The sequence below is a fragment of the Vidua macroura genome, chromosome 8 (assembly GCF_024509145.1).
Source record: "Vidua macroura isolate BioBank_ID:100142 chromosome 8, ASM2450914v1, whole genome shotgun sequence".
Taxonomy (NCBI): domain Eukaryota; kingdom Metazoa; phylum Chordata; class Aves; order Passeriformes; family Viduidae; genus Vidua; species Vidua macroura.
Genome location: NC_071578.1, coordinates 2,937,405 through 2,957,627, shown reverse-complemented (window position 1 = coordinate 2,957,627; position 20,223 = coordinate 2,937,405). Strand labels below are relative to the sequence as shown.

The 20,223-nt window shown below is 42.9% G+C and overlaps 1 protein-coding gene across 1 annotated transcript in view; it reads right to left on the bottom strand.

Moving 5' to 3' along the window:
• Nucleotides 1-20,223, bottom strand: part of ADAM12 (ADAM metallopeptidase domain 12) — a 178,135-nt gene that overhangs the window by 125,569 nt on the left and 32,343 nt on the right. The window contains exon 3 of the mRNA XM_053983972.1: nucleotides 5,010-5,083. Within this exon, the coding sequence (XP_053839947.1) occupies nucleotides 5,010-5,083 (74 nt within the window). The remainder of the gene's footprint in view (nucleotides 1-5,009; nucleotides 5,084-20,223) is intronic.

Sequence of the window (20,223 nt, the reverse complement as noted above, 5' to 3'; positions counted from 1 at the left end):
TTTGTTTCTCATGCCCATGATAAATATTGCATTTTTATACCACAAACCCTTGGGAAATACTGTACCCTTAGAGCCACAGACTGATCCCAATTTACTGTAGCTCTGGTAGCTGAATTGCCATATTTGCTGCCATTGCAAAAGGGGAAAAATTGCTCCTTCCAGTCAAGTGAAACTTCAATTCTAGTGAAATCCCAACTGTCAGCTGGGGCTGAAATGCTGCAGTACAGCTGCCAGCTCCAGCACTTGCAGATAAACCAGGCTGAGGTCGCAGTTTTTTGGCTAAGACACAGCACAGAGTTATAATAGCAAGTATATTCTGACAGGTCCCAGCTCTCTGTTTGGGGTTTGCTTGTTTAGATTTGTTTCTCTCTCTGTATTTCAAGCCCTTGATTCTATAGAAGCATGTCAGTTCATTAACAAATCCTGTCAGCTATTTTCTTTGGCACTGGGGATGGGTTGTTTCCCTGCTAAATTAATCCAGCTCCAATGTCACTTGCACACCAATCAGTGCTCCCATTCAGGGAGGTCGGGCAGAAAAGTGGAGAGAACGTCTTCTTTTCTTTTAACCAAAAAGAGAAAACAAAATATTGCTGAACTCTGAAGCCTCACTGGAGCTGGTCACATCAGCTCTGTGCATGAAGGTGGCTGCTGCCTGATTTCCAGCCCAGGGAATTCTGCTGGAGCCTTCTCAATCCTTTCAGAGTGACCTCCAACACTGGGCCATTACATCCCAACCCACCCTGGGTCTCCACAAAGAAGTGGAAAATGTGCAAGGGGGACACTCAGAGATGACCTAAGCCTCTGGAGTTCTCTGGGATCCTAAGGGATTTATAGGATGAGAGGGAGGCTTATACCATGGCCTGAGTTGGATCTTGTCTCCTGATGAAATGGAAGAATTTTTACAGAGGGAATAAAAGGCAGCAATGTAACTTCATATATTGCCTTTTTTATATAGCTTTGTTAGGGCTGGGCTACAAACCTGACAAAAAGGAGCATAAAATGATGGGGAAATGAAGAGTGAACTCAGCTCCTCTAAAATATTCCAGCTTTTTCTTTCCATTTCCATGTTCCAGTGGACACTGCCAGTGGCCCACCAGCCACAACCACACTGATGTCACCCTCACTGCTCCCTCTGCAAAGCTGGACAATGAAATCCTGGCAGAAGGAAACTGTCCAGGACACACCTGGGATGCTCTTGATGTCCTCAGGGACAAAGCCATCCTCCCTCCATACTCACCCTCAACTTATCTCAGCTTTTTGTCTTTGTGTGATATCCCCAGCCTCAGGTACACACAGGAGTCAGCACTGGGAAAGTTCCCCAGCATCTGTTCAGAGTTACATTGCTCTGACATTCATAATTATGACCTTTGTCAGCAGATCATGTAAGCATGAAATTAATTTTGAAAATCAGTAATTCCACTGACTTTACCTGGGTCATTCACATGTTTAAAGTTAAAAGAACACCGAAGAGCTTTGCTGTGTACAGACCTAGCCCTGACAGAGTGCAAAACGTTTCCAGTCCCAGACAAACAGCCAGTAGCTACAGACTGTTCCACTCTCCAGCTCAGATTTAATCTTACAGGGGCTCTGTTTCACTGACACAGCCATGAACTGCTTCCCTCTAAGACCCACATGCTGCAATCAACTTCCAAGGGATTTCTGAGTGCATACATTACTGTCCCTTGCACACCAGCAGAGCATCAGTATTACACATGTAATGCACCCCAGCCCAGCCAGCTGCTCCAAAAAGTGGTTTATTTTGCAGCTGATGGATGCTTTGCTGATTCTGGAAATCTCTCCATATGACAAGTGTTCTAAAACATTTAAGGTACTACAGAGCTGAAGGTTCTCAAGAGTGCAATCATCTTTTGCAGCTAAATCATGGTAAGGAATGTACTTGCAACGTGAGCTCGCTCTCAGGTTTTCTGCCTGTGACAAATTGAATCCAGCACAAATAATTTTGGGGTTGCAATTACAAATGGGCAGTGCCTGGAAATTAATCACCAAAGTATTTAATGAATATCCACAAAAGTAATCTCAACAGCTGCAAGCCATCGAGATTTCAAACCCTAGGCTGCCAAGTCAGGTACCAGTAACTCTTCCAGAAGTCACTCAGAACATCTTGCCCAGTACATTTTGATGGGTCTGAATATCAGGAAACACCAAACTGACATTCAGTATTTCCACAGATAACAGATGGTTTCACACGTTGCTCCCCACTTGGGGTTGTCTAATGTATCTGAATCGTGTTTTGAAATACAACTCAAGGTTTGGAAAATCTCTAAGGTTTTCAATAAATGGAGTTTAATGTCAAGACTACTCAAAGCAGCTGTTCCTCCTAATCATGGAAAATCACATCCAGGGTTTTTTTGCATGACCCAATGAAGAAATTATGTAATTTAGAGGTCCCATGCACCTCCACCCCCACCATTCTCCAATGCTTTACATGAAACCACAGAAAGATAACAGCACATGTCTCAGAGCTTCATGTGCTGCCACTTTTCTACTCCAGACAAGGTGTTTGTGTTTCTTTCTCCCCTCCTACCTGCAGCAGGTGATTAATGGCTCAATGCTTGCATTTGAACTCCATGTTCCTCACCAACATCAGAAAGAGGGAGCAGGGGCTCATCTGCATCCTTGGAGATTCCCAGGACAGAGGGATGGGAACCCTGCTCCCTTCCCCAGGTTTTTGATGAGCTTTTCCCACCTCTGGAGTCCAGAACCCACAGGTCCAGCCTGGCCTGCTGCCATCAGATGTTTGCTCTGCAGAAATTCAGGCTCTCATTTCTCTCCTGGGCTTTATTTCCCACTCCATGCCCCTGCAGAGTCCCTGGAAGCAGCAGGAGGCTCCTGCCCCGTCACCTCCTGTGCCAGTGACAACAAACCCAACACCAGCACTACAGGCAGAAGAAACACAACCACAATTTCCACAGACAAGCACAACGAGCTTGGCATTGTTTTCCCTGGGAAGCACAGCCCAGTCCTGCAGATCAGTGCCTGGTATGATTTACAGAAACAGAAACTGACCGTGCACACGCTGAGAAAACTTCTGTGTGGATTTGCAACACTCAGACTGTAATCTCTTAGGAAAATCAAAGTCAGAAACTCTGAAGAAAAGAGAAAAATTATTTTGCAAGACCGTGACCAATTTTTTCCTGTGGTTTGGGATCTGTGAAGTGCCTCGTGTGCTACAAATGCCAACCCAGGCCAGGCTGGCTGTCCCATTCCACAACACTGCCTCAAAACTCCTGCTGAGGTGAGGAACCTCATGTTGTGAACACCACACACAGCTCTTCCAGAATGCAAACCTTCAGCTGGACACCCCACCAAACTAAAAAAAAAAACAGTCCCAGTCTACCCCAACTGAAAAATAAACATTGATAAATGTATTTCTTCAGGAGCAGATCTCAACATCTCCAAATCCATGCAGTCACACAGACGCCTGTAGAGGTAATTTATTGCACTTTCCTGCCCTGCTTCTAAAAGAGGTGGAGATTGCATCTTACAATCTTCTAAATCTGACTTTATTACAGGTACAAGAGAGTTTGGTATGTTCACCAAAGCCTGTATTAGCAGTTTTATGGTTTTTTTATGTTCTTTTAATCGCTGACATGGAATGTAAATAGTTTCCTCAATTGCTGCATACTTCCCATTCCTGCAGGAAGGCACACCCTTCGACAAAGATTAAGAGAATATAAAGTGAAATGCTTGTTTACTAAAGGAATTAAATTCTCCTCTAGTTACTGGAACACAGCAACCTGTGCATGGGGGATCCACACACCCTTCAAGGACAGGTTTTCAACAGCTAAGGGACATTCAAAATAACATAAAGGAAGCTCAAGATTTGGGCTCGATGTCGAATAATAAAGTGAACTGGAATTCATCACAGCTGGGTAACGTTGGGGTTCATCCAAATGGCTGGGAATAAAAAGCATCTTGCACTGTTTTACTCCAGAGGACTAAAGAGGTGCCCCATGGTTTTCCATTGATGTTGTCCATCCCCAGCCCGAGGCAGGATGTCCCTGGCCTCCCCTGGACTTTTGCTTTCACAGGCACATTCCTTCCAACTAACACATCAAACTGCATCGCTCACGTCCATGCTCTCTCTGTTAAACTGACAAAAATACCTCTGTGGCTTGGATTCCCCAGCAGGGGAACCTACAGAACTCACAGATCCTTGTTACAAAAAGTTTTCCCTGGGTTGAGAGTGATCTTTGGTTTGCCTTTGACAGACAGCACGCAGTTATCCTGATCTGGATTCCCACCATGTATCCTTGAGATTCTCTTAGAGGAAAACTGAACACTTGTGGGGTAGACAAAGACTTTGATGACTTTTTCCATTTGTCATGGACTTCCAGAGCAGTTATTTCACTCCTGTATGGTTTTGGTTTTTAACAACTCTGCCCATGGGACTACAACTACAGCAGTCCCTGATCTCTCTCTGAAATCTCACGGACATGAGCAGGATTTGCCAAGATGCACACAAACACAGGCTCAAGCCCAGCAATGGTCCCGGGCTGCAGGAACAGCACAACCATCCCATCATCAGCCCCTTCCCAGCAAACCCTGGGAGCTCCATTTAACATCCCAGCAGGGGTTGACTCATCACCCCTGATGGACACTGCATGGAGCAGATCATGGGTGCAGACACCATTAGGAGGGATGAGTCCTCCCCAAAAATTCCAGAGACTGTAGGGTATTCCAGATTACTAGAAATAAAAGGCCTTACCACAGGAAAGGAGGACAAATCCAAAAGAAATACACAGGAAAGCCCTGAGAGGCAACATGTCCATTTTCAGCCCCACATAAATGCACACAACCATAGAAATTCTTGCTCTATCAGCAATGCACAAATACCCATAATCCAAACTGGAACAAAACTCTCTTGTTAGGGGATTCTTTATAGGGGACCAGTAGCAAAACTGGCCCCAGGTTAATTTTAAACCATCAATTTTACAATTATAACCCTCCTCCAAGAGTACAAAGTGACCATGCAGCAGGGTACTTACTCATTCCTCTCCAGATCGATGACCAGATGTTTATTTTCAGCTTGAATTACAAACTGCAGCACTGCTGGGTGGTTCTGAAAAAAACAAAACAGAGTTGGCTGAGTCCAAACCCAGAGCCCAGCATCCTGCACCCAGCTCTGCCAGGGAAATGGACACATGATGGAATCAAAGGAAGGTTTGGCTTGGAAGGGTTTTAAGAACCATTTAGTTCCCATGGTGTCCCAGGTGCTCCCAGCCCCAGTGTCCAGCCTGGCCTTGGGCACTTCCAGGGATCCAGGGGCAGCCACAGCTGCTCTGGGCACCCTGTGCCAGGGCCTGCCCACCCTCACAATTCCTTCCCAATAGACAAGATGTATTTCAAATTTTTAAGATGCATTTCAAGCTTTTTCATAAGGCATGATTAAGTTTCATCTTAAAAGAAAGAAGTGGTGTTGCAGAATGAAGGTCCTAGAATATCCTGAGTTGAAAGGGACACATAAGGATTGTCAAGTGCAAAAAATGTGAAATATCAATAAAAATATGGTCAACAGTATTACCAAGTATCTCTGTGACAACAACAGGCAAAGTATTTATGCATATACAAGTATTTAAGAGAACTTTCTAAACAAAACACCAGCAACAGAGCCCACAGAAATCCCAGTTGCACTCCAGCATGGATCAGGACATCTGGGTTGCATTTTCAAGCACCATCATGACTGCATGCAATCTTCATAATAAAACCCCAAAGCTTCTTCATCTCAAGCACCCAAAGGTAAACCCAATGTCACCCTGTTCTTCTGAGAGTTTTGAAGTTCTTCTAAAAGTTCCTGTGCCTTCTGATATTTACATATTTCAACTGAGTTTTCTCACACATGTTCATGTAAATAATGATTGTTTTGCATTCTTCTTTGTGGGTGGAGAGAATTGATGGACTGTTGGTTTGACCAGGGTGGTTGGAGAGGTGGCAGTTTCACCCTCCAATCCACTGTCATTTTTGCTATTGTATCTATAGTGGAGTCAGAAAATAAAGTTTACCTTTTTTTTTTATTTTTCTTTCCTTTTACATCTAGCCTGCTTCTGTGAGTTATTTCGTGTCACATTGTGACAACCCAATAATTTTTTGGGTGAGCTGTGAGAGGGGATCTGGAGCAGTGGAGGCCTTAAAGACTTGCAGGAAGGGGCAGTGCACCTACACAGGCTCTGGAAACTGCACTTCCAAGGAGAAAGCACAGTTTGCAATATGCTGGCTACTCTTGATCCAAAAGACTCAGCTCACATATATTTTAAAACCGTTTACATTTAACTTACATTTCATTAAACAAACTCACTGGATTGCGCGACAGCATTTCCTTGTTTGAAATTCCAACAGTAGCTCCATAAATCAGCTGTTCCCCCATACACTCATGATGCTTTTCTGGAGATTTGTGTCAGCCAGTTGCAGCTAGAATCATTTTAGGGTTCTAGTGGTTAATTGATTTATTGAGAAATGTTTCTGAATTTCTGATTGCTGCAGCAGAGCCCCAGTGGAACCTCTGTGACAGACAGAGCATTCTTGCCCATGGAATGCAGTGATTTTCAAAATTGTTTGAAAAATTAGAGATGTTTATCAAAAAGCAAAATTATTGGGAGGCTGTCATAGACTAAACAAAATTGTTCAAATGAGAAATAGCTGAGAACTCCCCAGTGCTCTCAGGCCTTATTGAGCCATTGCTTTATCCAAAGTGTCCTGCTCGTGAGAATCCAAACGTGCTTTCTCAGCAGCAGCATTGAAATTCTGCATCCCTGTGAACTCTGCAGAAACCAGATCCCACTAGAATGCTAAATAAATGCTTCAGACTATCCTTGGCACTCAGCAAACACATGGGAGTCATTTATTGGCATGAATATTTAGAAGCAGTGTTGATTATGACTTCAATATTAGTGCATTGCTTCCAAAACCCGTGAGATCTACAGAATGTGGAGTTTTGAGAGAGTAAACCACAATTAATTACAATATAACACAGTAAATAATTAAGATATTGCAGTGGCACAAATGGATTCTTTTCAGCTGAAGGCCCTCTTAATATGGAAATGACAACTATGTTTATTCATGAGTTCACAGTGGTACTTATTTGACAGTCAATGGATGTTGGTAAAGTTGCAAAGTTAAAAAAGCAGCTGCAGAATAGAACAGGCTGTTACGAGACAAAATCATCTCTCAGAGAATTCATAAAGCTGAAACTTCTTCTCATGGAGCACAATAATGGCCCCAGTTGTGGATGCTGCATTGCTTTGCACAAGACCCAGGTTCAGAATCTTGCTTCACCATGGATTTTTCTTTCAAACAGAAATGGCTCATTTCCTTCTTTTCCATCTGTGAGGAGATGAGACTATATTTTTTCTTAGTCTGACTGGAATTCATAAGCACAAATACAGCAAAAATTACCCACTGCACAGGTGTTAGGGTGACTACAAACAGAAACACACAAAATTATAAATTTCTAATGGTAAAGAAAAATGAGTGTCTTTCAGAAAGGGTATTTGAGGTTTGTGTTTTGGTTTTTCCTCCTCTTTTTTTAATCCATACTCCTGTGAAATTAATTCAGATTTTTTGTTTGTTAGGGCTTATTTTTGGGGTTTTTCTTGCAGTGGCTGTGGAGTCTTCCCTAAAGATTTTGCACATTTTTGCCACAAGCCCTTAAAAGTTCATTTTAAAATCCCATGAAACACTGTGATACCCTCCCCTTACTATCAATATTTTCAAAACTGAGTCGCAGGGTGAAATGGGAATGACTATTTATATTTTCCACAAAGAATAATCAAAAAAAGCTCCTTGTAGGGGTACAGAGCCTCCTGCTCAGAATGTTTGAGAGACACTTGTTCTAAGTCTTTCTTAAGAACCACAAAAATAATTTCTATGCTGGTGCCACAGCTTATTCCCACATTGATCCCCTTAAAATTATCGACTCCCCTTAAAGTATCGACTGCTGAGAGTGGCATTATTTAAACCATAATGAAGATTTTTTTTTTATGCTTCTACATTCTTTTCTCCACAGACTCAAGTTTTCTACTTCTCTCCTAAAAATGCAGTTTGCTGTTTTGCTTTTTGGCAATTTTTTTTTGTGGCATAAGAGAAGATTTCATCAGTGCACAAAAGCTTTTCTCTGATATCCTAAGAGGCCAAACTTCAGGATGATTGAAGTAGGAATCTCCATAACTTTTCCCTCTTATTTAGAAGATTTGCATCCAAAATCTGCATCAAATTGTATTAAAAAAAAAAAAAAAAAAACAAAAAAAACCAAAAAAAAAAAAACAAACAAACAAACAAACAAACAAAAAAAACCAGGAAAAGCATTGCCCCCCTTAATTTGCTTCTTCCTTGCTTGGAGCTGAGGGGTTTTAGTCTGAACTGATGTTAGAAAAACTCAGTATTCTGAAGGAAATTAGTGAAACATTAAGTAAAGGTCAAGCAAGAATTTTCACTGATAAAGCAGATTTAAAAAAAATAACAAATCAGCACTTGATTAGCTAGAAGATGAAGGGATAACCTATTTCTGAGTCAGAAAAGTTCTGCACTAAAACTATTTGAACTAGTATTTGTTTCATAAGTGCTACTTTTTTTTTTTCCCTTTTAAAATCGCATTAATCCTCACTGAGAAAGAGAAAAGGAAAAAAAGGAAGGACAGTTTAGGGACTAAGGGCTTCCCCTGTGAATATGGGGGTGGTGTTGGGAATACTGTCTAATGATAATGACATCTAGCCACAAAATAACCCATTTCTATTCCTGAAATACTTGGGGAGAAGATGCATTTGGAGAAAATTTGTTCGCCTTGGTGGGATGCCCATTCTGAAATTTGAATGCAAAGGATTTGTCACTGAGCAAAATCTTAATTATTGCTGGATCCCCCTTTCCTTTGGGCTGTGATCCCACTGCAGGGCTGTGAGCTTTTCCCTACTGGGAACTGGGAGAGAAGACTCCAAGTAATTTCTTATTACATTTGAAGAGCAGAAACCTGATGGAATGGAGAGTCCTAACACATCCATCTTTGCAGCTCCCTCTCTATAAAAATAAAGGATTTTACTGGATTGAGATGCATGAGTTAGATCAGCACATACAAGTTTAAATAAATTCTAGAAATTACATCATAGCAATAAAGAGAAATATCTACAGATAAAGAAAAGAGTGAAAATGAACTCAAACCAGCAGCATTAATTCATTTGGCAACAGAAATGCATTTTCAGCTGTATCCAGTGTCTAAATCCACTGTTTGAGGATAGAGATCAGCACAAGAAATAGAACCAAAAGGGGTCATTTTGCTTCTCTGGTTTCCAAGTTTTAAATTATATCCTGACAGGGCCAGACTGAAATAGGCAGGTTTGTTTAATCCAGCAAAGTGGTTTCCAGGCCCTCCAGAGCTGGTATTAACTTTGCTAAAGCCAGCCCTGCAACAGGCTCAGCTTTGCCTGTGCCCAAGGTGACCTTGGCCCTTGCAGCACTGAAATGGGTAAAAATCGGTAAGATAGAAAGGAAAAACTAAAAATTGAGAGGAGAATTATGGCTTGTAATTAGTTGTATGCAATGTGGCTCCTGACATTCCACAGGGAGCTAAATAAAATGCCTCCCCTCACAGGGTGTCACATTCCATAATTACCTGCCTGGCCTTCAGTCTGAAGACAGAGAAACTACATCAAGTCAAACGAGAGTCAATGATTTGACAGGCAAAGGATTCTGCCAAGGGGTCATTTGGGAGCATTTTTTTCATCCACAGTTTTAAACTGTGCTAAAAACACAGATTTTTGCTGTCTGAGCAAGGCCCACTTTGGAGAGAGCCCACCTGGAGCAGCAGGTCCAGCTCTGGGGCAGGACATGGACATGGAGCTCTTGGAGAAAGCCCTGAGGAGGCCACAAAGGCGATGAGGGAGATGGAGCCCCTCTGCTCTGGGACAGCCTGGAGAGCTTGGGGGGCTCCCCTGGAGAGGAGAGGCTCCAGGGAGAGCTCAGAGCCCTGCCAGGGCCTGAAGGGGCTCCAGGAGAGCTGGAGAGGGACTGGGGACAAGGGATGAGGGACAGTGTGGGGAGCAGAAAAACAGAAACTCCCACAGACACTGAAGCGTTTGATCTGCAGCCCTGGAAGAAGCTTGGATTGATGTGAAAATACAATGCACAGATATTAAGCAGAAAAATCATAAACTCATAATTCTACAGTTGTAAGTAAGAATATGCCTGAAGTAAGTGAGAAACTGCACGGGTAAGATGGTGAAGGGTTTATAGTGTAGAGGTGTGGTTAAGGTGGATATGGAATAAACTCTATTATGGAATAAACTCTATTATAACTTCTAAACACTGAAGAGTTTAGCAGTTATGACAGAAGCAGATGTGTGCCTGTGAGTTAGAAGCCCATTAGATAAAAGTATCCTCAGTGCAGCAGAAGTGAGTAAAGGTGATGGGTTAGAAAAGCAAAACAAACCCTGTGGCAACTGTCCATTGGGTTAGAAAGTTCTGCATTGCCTTGGAACAAAGAACTTGTGACTGCTCTTGAGCTGTGGCTGAATTCTTGTTCCTCTAAAATCTCAGGGCCTCTGGGACTGATGTTTATCTGAGCAATAAATCATTCTTAGCCTGAAAATAGTCCCACCCCTTCATTTCTAGCAGTGACAATGATAGGACAGGACACAAGGAATGGCTTCCACTGCCAGAGGGCAGGGATGGATGGGATTTTGGGGAGAAAAATCTTCCCTGTGAGGGTGTGGGGCCCTGGCACAGCCCTGGCACAGCTGTGGCTGCCCCTGGATCCCTGGCAGTGCCCAAGGCCAGGCTGGACACTGGGGTGGAGCAGCCTGGGGGGAGCTGCACTAGATGACCTTTAACGTCCCCATATGACCTTGAAGGTTCCTTCCAATCCAAACCTTCCTGTGATTCCATGATCCCATGCACTTTCTCCTCTATGCTCTTAAAACCAGAAATTTCAGCACAAAAGACAAGGGTTGTGAGATTGTTATCTCCTAAGCAGGGCTCTGGAAATTAAGGACCTTTGAAATTTATCAGGTAGTCACATTCCACACACATACATATGTTTTTTCTTGGATCAGAAGAGTTTTAACACCAGGAATTAGAAGCTGCATAACTGGGAAAAGAGTCCATTATTTCCAGCAGGGAAAAATCCCATGCCATTTTTTGCTATCTATATGAAAATACGTTTTATTTCCCTCGTTTATCACACACTGACATTCTGTATTAGTGCTAAAAGGTGTATTTACAGTATCAGATCTTTGGGCTGATATTATTCCTCTACTATCTATAAAACACAAAAAGGGAGAAGCTGGGAAATCTATGAGAAATAAAGTCACTCAGGGAATCTTACCATGGAAACTGGAAGTCAATCCAACAAATGCAAGCTGTCTACAAAATATATACATTTAAGATAATTACAACCTGCAACAAATGCTGTAAATTGTATGCAATGCTTTTAAATCTATAAATATTTCCTGGTTTTCTTTTGGCTTCAGTTTAGAAGTGAACACAAAGTGCAACGTTTTCTGCAAACACCTCCAAGACTAAGCAATGTTTCATGTGCAGGACATGAAAAGCATAAACATTTAATTCTTAAGGTTTTGCAGGTTCCTGGGGGCAGCAAATTCAGCTGTGCTTTGCCTGCTCTCAGATGAGAAGGATCTATCCCTGTGGGTGCTTATAATGAGCACCAACTAAGAGAACAGAGCCTTTTGCAGTTGTTTTTTTATTTTCTTTAATGGCTTAGCAAAGACTCCCAAGCACTTAACAAATTGGCTGAGCCAGTCCAATAATGTAGGAAAGCAAAGAACTTGCAAGTTTGTCCCCAAGTTTATTTTAAAGTGATTATTTGAAAGCAGAATGATCAGATTTTTGCTTTTTTGCTGGCTGTACAGAGAGATGCAAGATTCCTCTAGCTGGAAGACTCAATAGCTAAATTTGTTGGTTTTTTTTTTATTTTATTTTTGTCTTCTTTTTCTTAACTCCCATGGCAAATTGCAACTGCTGCTTGGAGATAGTGAGGCTTTTAAAGCCTTTCCTTTTCCTACTTCCCACACTGTCATATTATAAATCTATGGAAGATTTAGATAGATATATATAATTTAATTTATATTTTTTTAAAAAACCTTCTGCCCCACACGATGTGGCAGAACCCATGGCAGTTGAGGCCCTAAATTAACTTTTCTGCTCCTTTCCTGGCTTCCTTACAGGAATCATGGAATGGTTTCAGTTGGAAGGAACCTCTAAAGATGATCCAGTCCAATCCCCCTGCAATGAGCAGGAAAACCTTCCACCAGCTGGCAGAAAACCCCACCATGGAGCTCATGGGATGCAGATAAAATAGGAGCACTTGGGAACGACCCTAATTTGGGAAACTTCTCTTCATAAGCGAAAACCACTTTCAATTCAAATGAAAAATCTCAATATTTCTGTGTGCTGCCTCTACAGCAGTGCCAGTGCCAGGCTCTGCCCATCAGGTTGTTTGGCAGCATCTGCTGAAGGTCCTGTGAATCTCCATTGCTGTGTTTAAATTCCCAGCTCCTTGCTCACTATTGCTGTCCCAGGATCCCTATCCAGAGTTAAAAATCCAAGCAAACAACGCTCAAGAAAGAGGAAACCCAGAAGTTCATTGTGCCAGACCAAAATCAATAAAATTACACAGCTCCAGCTCCCCATTTCCTGCTTTCCATGCAGCAATACAAAGCTAATGACTGCTCCTGGAAAGGGAAAACATGCTTACAACTTAGCTACATCCTTTCTGTGAGCTATTCCTGATTTACATTTTTTTAAAAATCAAAGGATAACCAGGCTAAAACACGTTCAAAATGTCATAACATGGAGCAGCAAATATTTTAGGAGCAGATCCAAAATAACTGGCTTGATGTTTGAAAGAAATCTGCACCTTGTCAGGCTGAGTTATGTTGTGAATTTATTCAGTATCAATAAAAAGTCAGGCATAAAACCTGAATTCAACCGTTACACCATATTTTCATTATCAAGCACTGAGGTTACACTAAAATATATTAAGGTGCATTTAACCAGCTAAAAAGGTATTAGCAGAAAATATTCAGCTTTATATTAAAAAAAAAAAACACAAAGTAAAATAAGTTCTTTCTTTTTAGTTGAATCTAAGCAGTGCAGATAGGGCAGCCTTGGTTTTTACAGCAGCTCTCCAATTATCCTCTGAACTATGTTGGTTAAAACCAAGTCAAAATCAGTATTCCCTTTTCAGTACAAACCTTGCAACAACAACAACAAAAAAAAATCCTTGAAAGATTTTCAAACACAAGCTCTGAGAGAACAAACATGGGTGAATTATGAAAAGGGGAACTGGCGCTGCCAGCACTCTGAAGGAGCCGATGGGGAGCGAGCTCCTGGATCCTCCAGCTCAGGATGTGGGCTGGGAGAGGGCTGGGAGCTGGAGCACAAAGCAGCCAGGGGATGCAGGGGAGCCTTTCTGCATCTTTGCAGCAGGCTGGGTGCAAAGCAGCCCGAGGCAGGCTCTGGTGTGGATTTATTGCCCTTCCCTGAGTGCCTGGTGACCTGCGAGGAGTCTGCTCTGCATCTGGCCGAGGGGATTCCTTGGATTCACAGGCCACAAAAAAAGGGAAGAAAGGAAAATGCAACAGCATATGGTTTTGACTGAATGAAATGGCTGCACTGAAGTGTGAACTTGATTTTGTAGTAAGAACAAGCAATAAAAATAATAATAAAATATGTGTGCTTTTAGCCAGCCCTCATTTACTGCAGTGTATCCCAAACACAACATCTCTGTCAAGAGCTGCTTCCACAAATCTCTCCAAGAACCCCAGATTTGCTCATCCAGGTACTGAAGTGACTCCATGGAGTGCAGGACTTCCCATCCAGCCCAGCAGGACCAGCAGCAGGATCTCAGCTTGGAAGCAGGTCAAGAGCAGCAGAGCTGTTGAATCCCAGCCTGATGGAAGGGTGTGTTTGCTATCCCATCCCATCCCCTAAACTGGCCAGAGCCCTGCCTGTCCTCTGACACCCTGAGGGGGTGGCCAGGAGGTTGACTGATTGCACCAATACAGATTTGAGTTTTTGAAAGATCTGGAAATAAAAAAATCTTTTTTAATAGAGGGGAAAAAAAATAGCAAACACAAAAAAACTCCTTGAAGAGTCTGGTTAAAAAAATGGCCTAAAAAAATGAATCATCTCCTATATTTCTTTTCCTTATTGTATTCACAGAATCACAGCTTGGGTTGGGTGGAAAAGGAACTTAAATCTCATCCAGTGCCACCCCTGCCATGGGCAGGGACACCTTCCACAATCCCAGGTTGTTCCAAGCCCCAGTGTCCAGCCTGGCCTTGGGCACTGCCAGGGATGTTGCCCCAAAAGCTTAAAGTGAAAATACCCTGTAGATTTCTGGGGGAGTGTCTGGGTGGCCTTGTATTCAGAAAAGGCAACTGGGCACCACGCAGCCTTAGAGATTGGAGAAGCTCATGGCAGCTCCTGCTCGTGGCAGCTTTTACTGTCACCTCTGCACCAAGATTGGTCACTCTGTTCCAGAGATATTTAACGCCTGAAAATTTCAAGCCTGGGTTCAGACTTTTTTTTTTTTCCTTGCCTCAAAACCAGCCCAGAAGCTGGCCCAGGATTGAAACAACCTGGAATTGGCTCAAAGGAGAGCCACAGTCATTACCCAGTATTTACACTGCACGTATGAATCACAACTGTTCGCTGTGCTATCAAACAGATGGGAGCAGAAAGCACCTCTTGGTTGGAATCCATTATGTGCTGCTTAAACAATGCTTGGTGCAAGGCTGTGCAAAGAAAACAAACATGCCTGGGCTGGAGAAAATTGTCACAAAACACAACTTAATAGTGCTGGCAGGCAGGAAGCAATTCACTGGGGCTGGGTTGCCTTAGTTATGGAGCAGAGCTCGCTGCAGACGGTCCTTTGCAATTTGGGTAATTATAATGGGAGTGAGCAGCTGTTGATATTTGCCAATTTGAAATGTACGTGGACTTCTTTGAGGACCTTGCAGTGCAAATGTAGCAGATTCCGTTCGGGTTGTTCCTGTCTGGAAAAATAAAATTCCTCCCCTTTGTCAGGACAATGGGGGCTGTGACCTCCTTTTACCAGAAGTTTGATTACAACATCACATTCTCCCCAAGTGCTCAAAAAGCCAAGGTCAAGCATGGACCACGTCAAAGGCTTCATCAGCTCGTTACCCAGTGTAATTATATTTTCTGCACCTTACTCCCTCTGTCCCACCATGCTTCCTGAGGGTATTCCCAGCTAATAGCTCTGCATTTTCCCACCCACACATCCACTGTTCCAGAACAGAGCTGGAGCTGAGCAGCCAGCCTGACCCTCCTTGGAAACACCTCCCCTTCCACACATGGAATTATCACTTGTGGGGAGCCCAGCACGTGCTGGGCACTGTGGGGGAGGAGAATTATGATGATAATTACTACTAAATTTCCAAGGATAAGAAATGGCCTGTCCTCCAGGTGCTATCTGCTCACGTTCCTCTCAGTGGGAGCTGCCTGGGGAGGGCAGCAGCAGGTGAGCCCCAGGTGTCACACAGGGGTTGTGACACAAGGGGTGTGTGTGTCTGCCGGGGGAGCAGCACAACAGAATGGGATTTCAGGGATAATACAGAATAAAATCCATTCTGAACTGTCAGAGTCATTTCCTGAGCCACTCCTTTCACCCCTCAGTGTCACCTGCAGCAGTGCCAGGACAGAGGTTTCCCCCCATCCATCTGGAAGGGTTACAGAGCCATGGAAAATCAAACCCAAAATCCCACTCTGAAAGTTCAGCAAATTGCCACAGGGAGAAATAATGAAGAATTCAGTAGGAACTGTGTCCACTGAGACACAAACAGAGGTGGCCACCCATTTCCCTGAACTGGAAGTCAACTCGGAGTGCTTCAAGAAATCCCATAAATTTTCCTGTCACTGAAAGAGGATTTCAGATGCTTTTTGTTTCCTGTCAATACAAATCTGGCTGGGCTCAGTGAGTTCTATTGAATGCACGTGTATCTCCTTCAAGCCACATTTCATGCTCTCCAAACATCTCTCTCTAAATTAAATCCTTTCATATTCCTTGAAAAGCTCAGTTCTTAATTAGGAAAGAGTTCTGATTTTCCATTTTCATTAATTCATTCAATTTCAAGATTTTGAAGCCAAAGTAATTGCAACTAAGTGAAACTTACTGAAAGGCAAAAAGATACAATCAGTTTCAGACAATGAGAGAATTAAGGATTTTTTTTTTGAATGCAAGGGTTGGTCTAAATGTCCTGGCTAAACTGAATTCTCGACAATGCTACAATCTCCAGAGAAGCAATGATAGATGTTTTGCCTCTCTGAATGAACTCGGAGGGTTGGCTAGATTAATGCTTGAATTACTTAATTTATTTGGCTTAATTTATATACTGTTCTTCACTTTCAGAGCCTCCCTCTCTCCCCCCCATCACACAGTTCCACTGCACCAGGCCTGTGCCAAGATCTCTGAGCTCAGGCTTCGTTCTCCCAAAACATCTTTCCCTGTTATGTGGCTCTGATTAAATCTCCTGTGCTAATTTGTTATTGCAGTCCCCGATTTGCTTCTGGATTCCAGTTCCCTGCTGCATCCCAAACTCTGGAATGCAGGGCAGGACTGAGGAGTCGGGGTTTGACTTCCACTCTTTCAAACCACAATTTGTCTCTGGTGATCTTTCGAAGATGATGGATGCCTTATATAAAGGCAGATAAAATATTCATATTTTTTAAACTAATGAAAAGGGTGATTTCACCCCACTCTTGGGCTACTCAAGATAACTTGACAAACTTCCCAAAGCTGTACTTCCAAGACACATGAATCATTTTTTATATCCTGGAATGTGCCCTAAGAGAAAGAAGGATCCGAAGATTTCCTAGTAAAGTAAATTATCCTGAAACCTGGGGGCAGCATCTCACATTTTTCTGCTTAATTAGAAAGAGACTTTGCCCAGAGACACCCCACCTATACAGTGACATTCTTGGAGAAAACAAATGGCACAAAGGAGTGTGGAAAGCACAGTAAATTTATCTCAGGACACTCATCCTAGAACAAAAACACATGTGGTGTTCTGACTGATACCCCCAGGTTTAAAGTATTCATGACCAGTATATTTCTTGCCACAAAGGTAAAGACAAAACACAGATAAAAATGTTGTTGCCATTAATATCCACACAAGAAAAAAACCCTGTACATAGATATAAAAGTATCTATTCACGATAAAATGCATTTTAAGATATCTAAATTTGCTATAAAGTCCATTAGGCACCCAGTTACTCTTGGAGATAATTTAAGTAATTTCAATTGCAATCTGAGCTTATAGAAAATATGTTTCTTTTCACATTACCCATCTGTTCCATAAGAATAAGCTATAAAAAAATATTTCTAGAACAACTTCTTCCATGACATATTAGATAAACCCGTGGCTCTCAAAAAATAACCTGTGGATCAAGGTTATATAAATTGATATTAAAGCTCAGCAAAGATCTGCTTTACAGTAAATCATAGAGAAATAGGACAGCCTTTCTCCATCGAAGGGCACGAGGTAAATAACTGAAGAGGAGGTAAAAACAGATAATCAATTATTTCAGTTGGTTTCAGGGTTACTGCTGAAGTTTTCAGCCCCTTAGAGAAAACCCAAAAATCAATAGAGCACAGAATTTTGAGATAACAAAGAAAGAAACATCTCAAAGGCATTTGCAATACGTGATAAAAGCATAAAGCGAAGTCTGCTCTCACCTTCAGAGTGAGAAATGAACAGGAATATTCCTGAGTCTGCTCTGAGCTGACTGCACAGGGCTGGGAAGGAGGGAAAAATCCTGCAGAAGGCTCAGGGAGCATCTCCCTTTCCCACCCTCAGCCCCATGGAGCAGAGCATCACAGGAAGAACGAGCAGGAACAGAGGTCAGCAGGTGCTGGAGTCCAGTGTCCATAGGGACTGAGGGAAAATGCACTTGTCAGGAACCTGGGAATAATGGGGGAAAGCAGCAGTGGCCCTGCAGCTGAGATGAGGAGCAAGTGGAGTTATAAGTTACAAACATCATTTAAATTGTTCTTTATGGAGTCAGATCTTCTCCCAAGATCTTCTGTGCAAAACCTGGGCTGCCAGAGCATCCCATGCTGAGAGAGGAGCCTTTACCCACCCTCCTGGGCAGCTCTCAGTTGCTAACAGACCCTTCAGTCCTGTCTTTACAGTGTTTCCCCCTCTTTTCACTCCATTATTTGTATAATCCTACTCTACCTCTGCTTCCATCCCCGAAACCAGAAGCCAATGACTTGGCAAGGTAGGAGAGAACTGCAGCACAACACAAAATTTAAAAATACCTTCCAGAGCCACAGCTTCCACCCTAAACCAATTAGGATGAATATTAAACATCCCAACCTCCATGGCATACTGATCCACCTCTCTGATTTCAGCATCTATCCTTGAATTAAAAACAAAATTTAACAGAACAAAAGGCTGAATTTCTGCTAAAGAATTCTCTTTCTCTTCACCCAGCTGAGAAAGGAGTTAATGCTTTAGCTGTCTAGGTGTTATTTAGTCTGGTTCCAAGTTGTACAAAGCCAATAATTACAAGGGAAAGAAAAGCTGTTGGGCACCCATTTTCCACCCACAGCAGAAAAATGTTCCCGATGAAGTTTCAGGTATCTAAAAATCCAGAAAAATCCAAATCTTATCCCTTGTAATGCAGAGATGGCAAAGTTCCCCAAAGGAGGTTTCCATGAAGCAGAAGGAACAGCCTCCACTTTGCATCCAGTCATAGAAAATGTGGCTTATGGGACCTCAGAGGTTCCTGCCCAGGAACCTCAGAGGGAAAGTGTTCCCTATGAAGTTTCAGGTATTTAAAAATCCAGAAAAATCCAAATCTTATCCCTTGTAATGCAGAGATGGCAAAGTTCCCCAAAGGAGGTTTCCATGAAGCAGAAGGAACAGCCTCCACTTTGCATCCAGTCATAGAAAATGTGGGTTTGGGGACCTCAGAGGTTCCTGCCCCATGTCAGGATCAACAACACCACTCTTAGCAGCTCTTCTCTGGCTTTTCTGAAACTCCAGTGCACTCAGAGACCTTTATCCTCCCTTCCTCATGATATGCATGTAAATACATCCTTTTCTCATTATCTTTATTACTGGGCTCTTCCTCGCTGCCTTGTAAGGCCATTCTTCTTGTCCCTGCTCGACAGGAGCACCTCTAACAGTGTCACACAGACTAATTACTGCCTCTGATTTCCCTGCAGCCATTTCCACCCTGCAGGATCCACCAGGGCCCTGCTCAGCCTCCTCCTGTCCACACTGACAGCCCCAGCTCCTTGCTCCTCACCACAGCCATGGTTTCTCCAGCCATCCCTGGCTCTCCTTCCCGTGTCCTCTTGGCTGAGTTATCTCCCTCATTTATTTTAATGACTGTTTTCCTTCCCAGGAATAATTCAAGGAGGAGCTATTATGAAACTTCTCCAGTCCCTGGAGCTGAGTGTCCTGTGAGAACCTCAGCCTCCCACCTGCACTCCTGAGTCCTCCAGTCCCCACGTTATTAATCACTGAACCTTGGGATGGTTTAGGTTGGAAATTACCCCTGTGATCATGGAATCCTTTAGGGGGGAAAAGACTTCCCAGCTCATGGAGTCCAGCCTTTAATCCAGCACTCCCAAGGCCACCACTGACCCACGTCCCCAAGTGCCACATCCACTTAAATTTCAATCCCTCCTGGGGAGGCGACTCCACCACTTCCCAAGGAATGAACAAGTCTCACCCCACTGTTGTTCCTGAGCCATTTAACACTGCTTTTTGTTTTTCCAGACAGCAACAAGCCCAACTTTTGACCAAGATATGCACCTAAACTACTGAATTACCACTCCTTTACAAAAAAAAAAGCCTTAATGCTGCGCTTCTTACCTGTTTAAATAGCATTCAACTACACAAGTGTATAAAACTTTGCTGTTATAAATAACATATTGTTGACATTTTTTTTTACTGCCAAGCTATATATTTTAGCAGAATAAAAAGACAAAGGCTCCTGGAAAGGTTCAGGAGTGTCCCTGTAAGTAGGAAGTGGTTCCCAGACAGGGGTGCCATGGTTGTATCCCAAAATGTCAGCAGACACGGTGTGCTCAGAGCAGGGCTCTGAAGCACAGGAGCCAGGCAGAGCCTTCTGGAAGGTCTAAAAGTATATCCAGCATTTCTGGAAATTCTCCTCCAGGCTCATCAACATATAAATAGAGCAGGGCTGTGCAGGGGATCC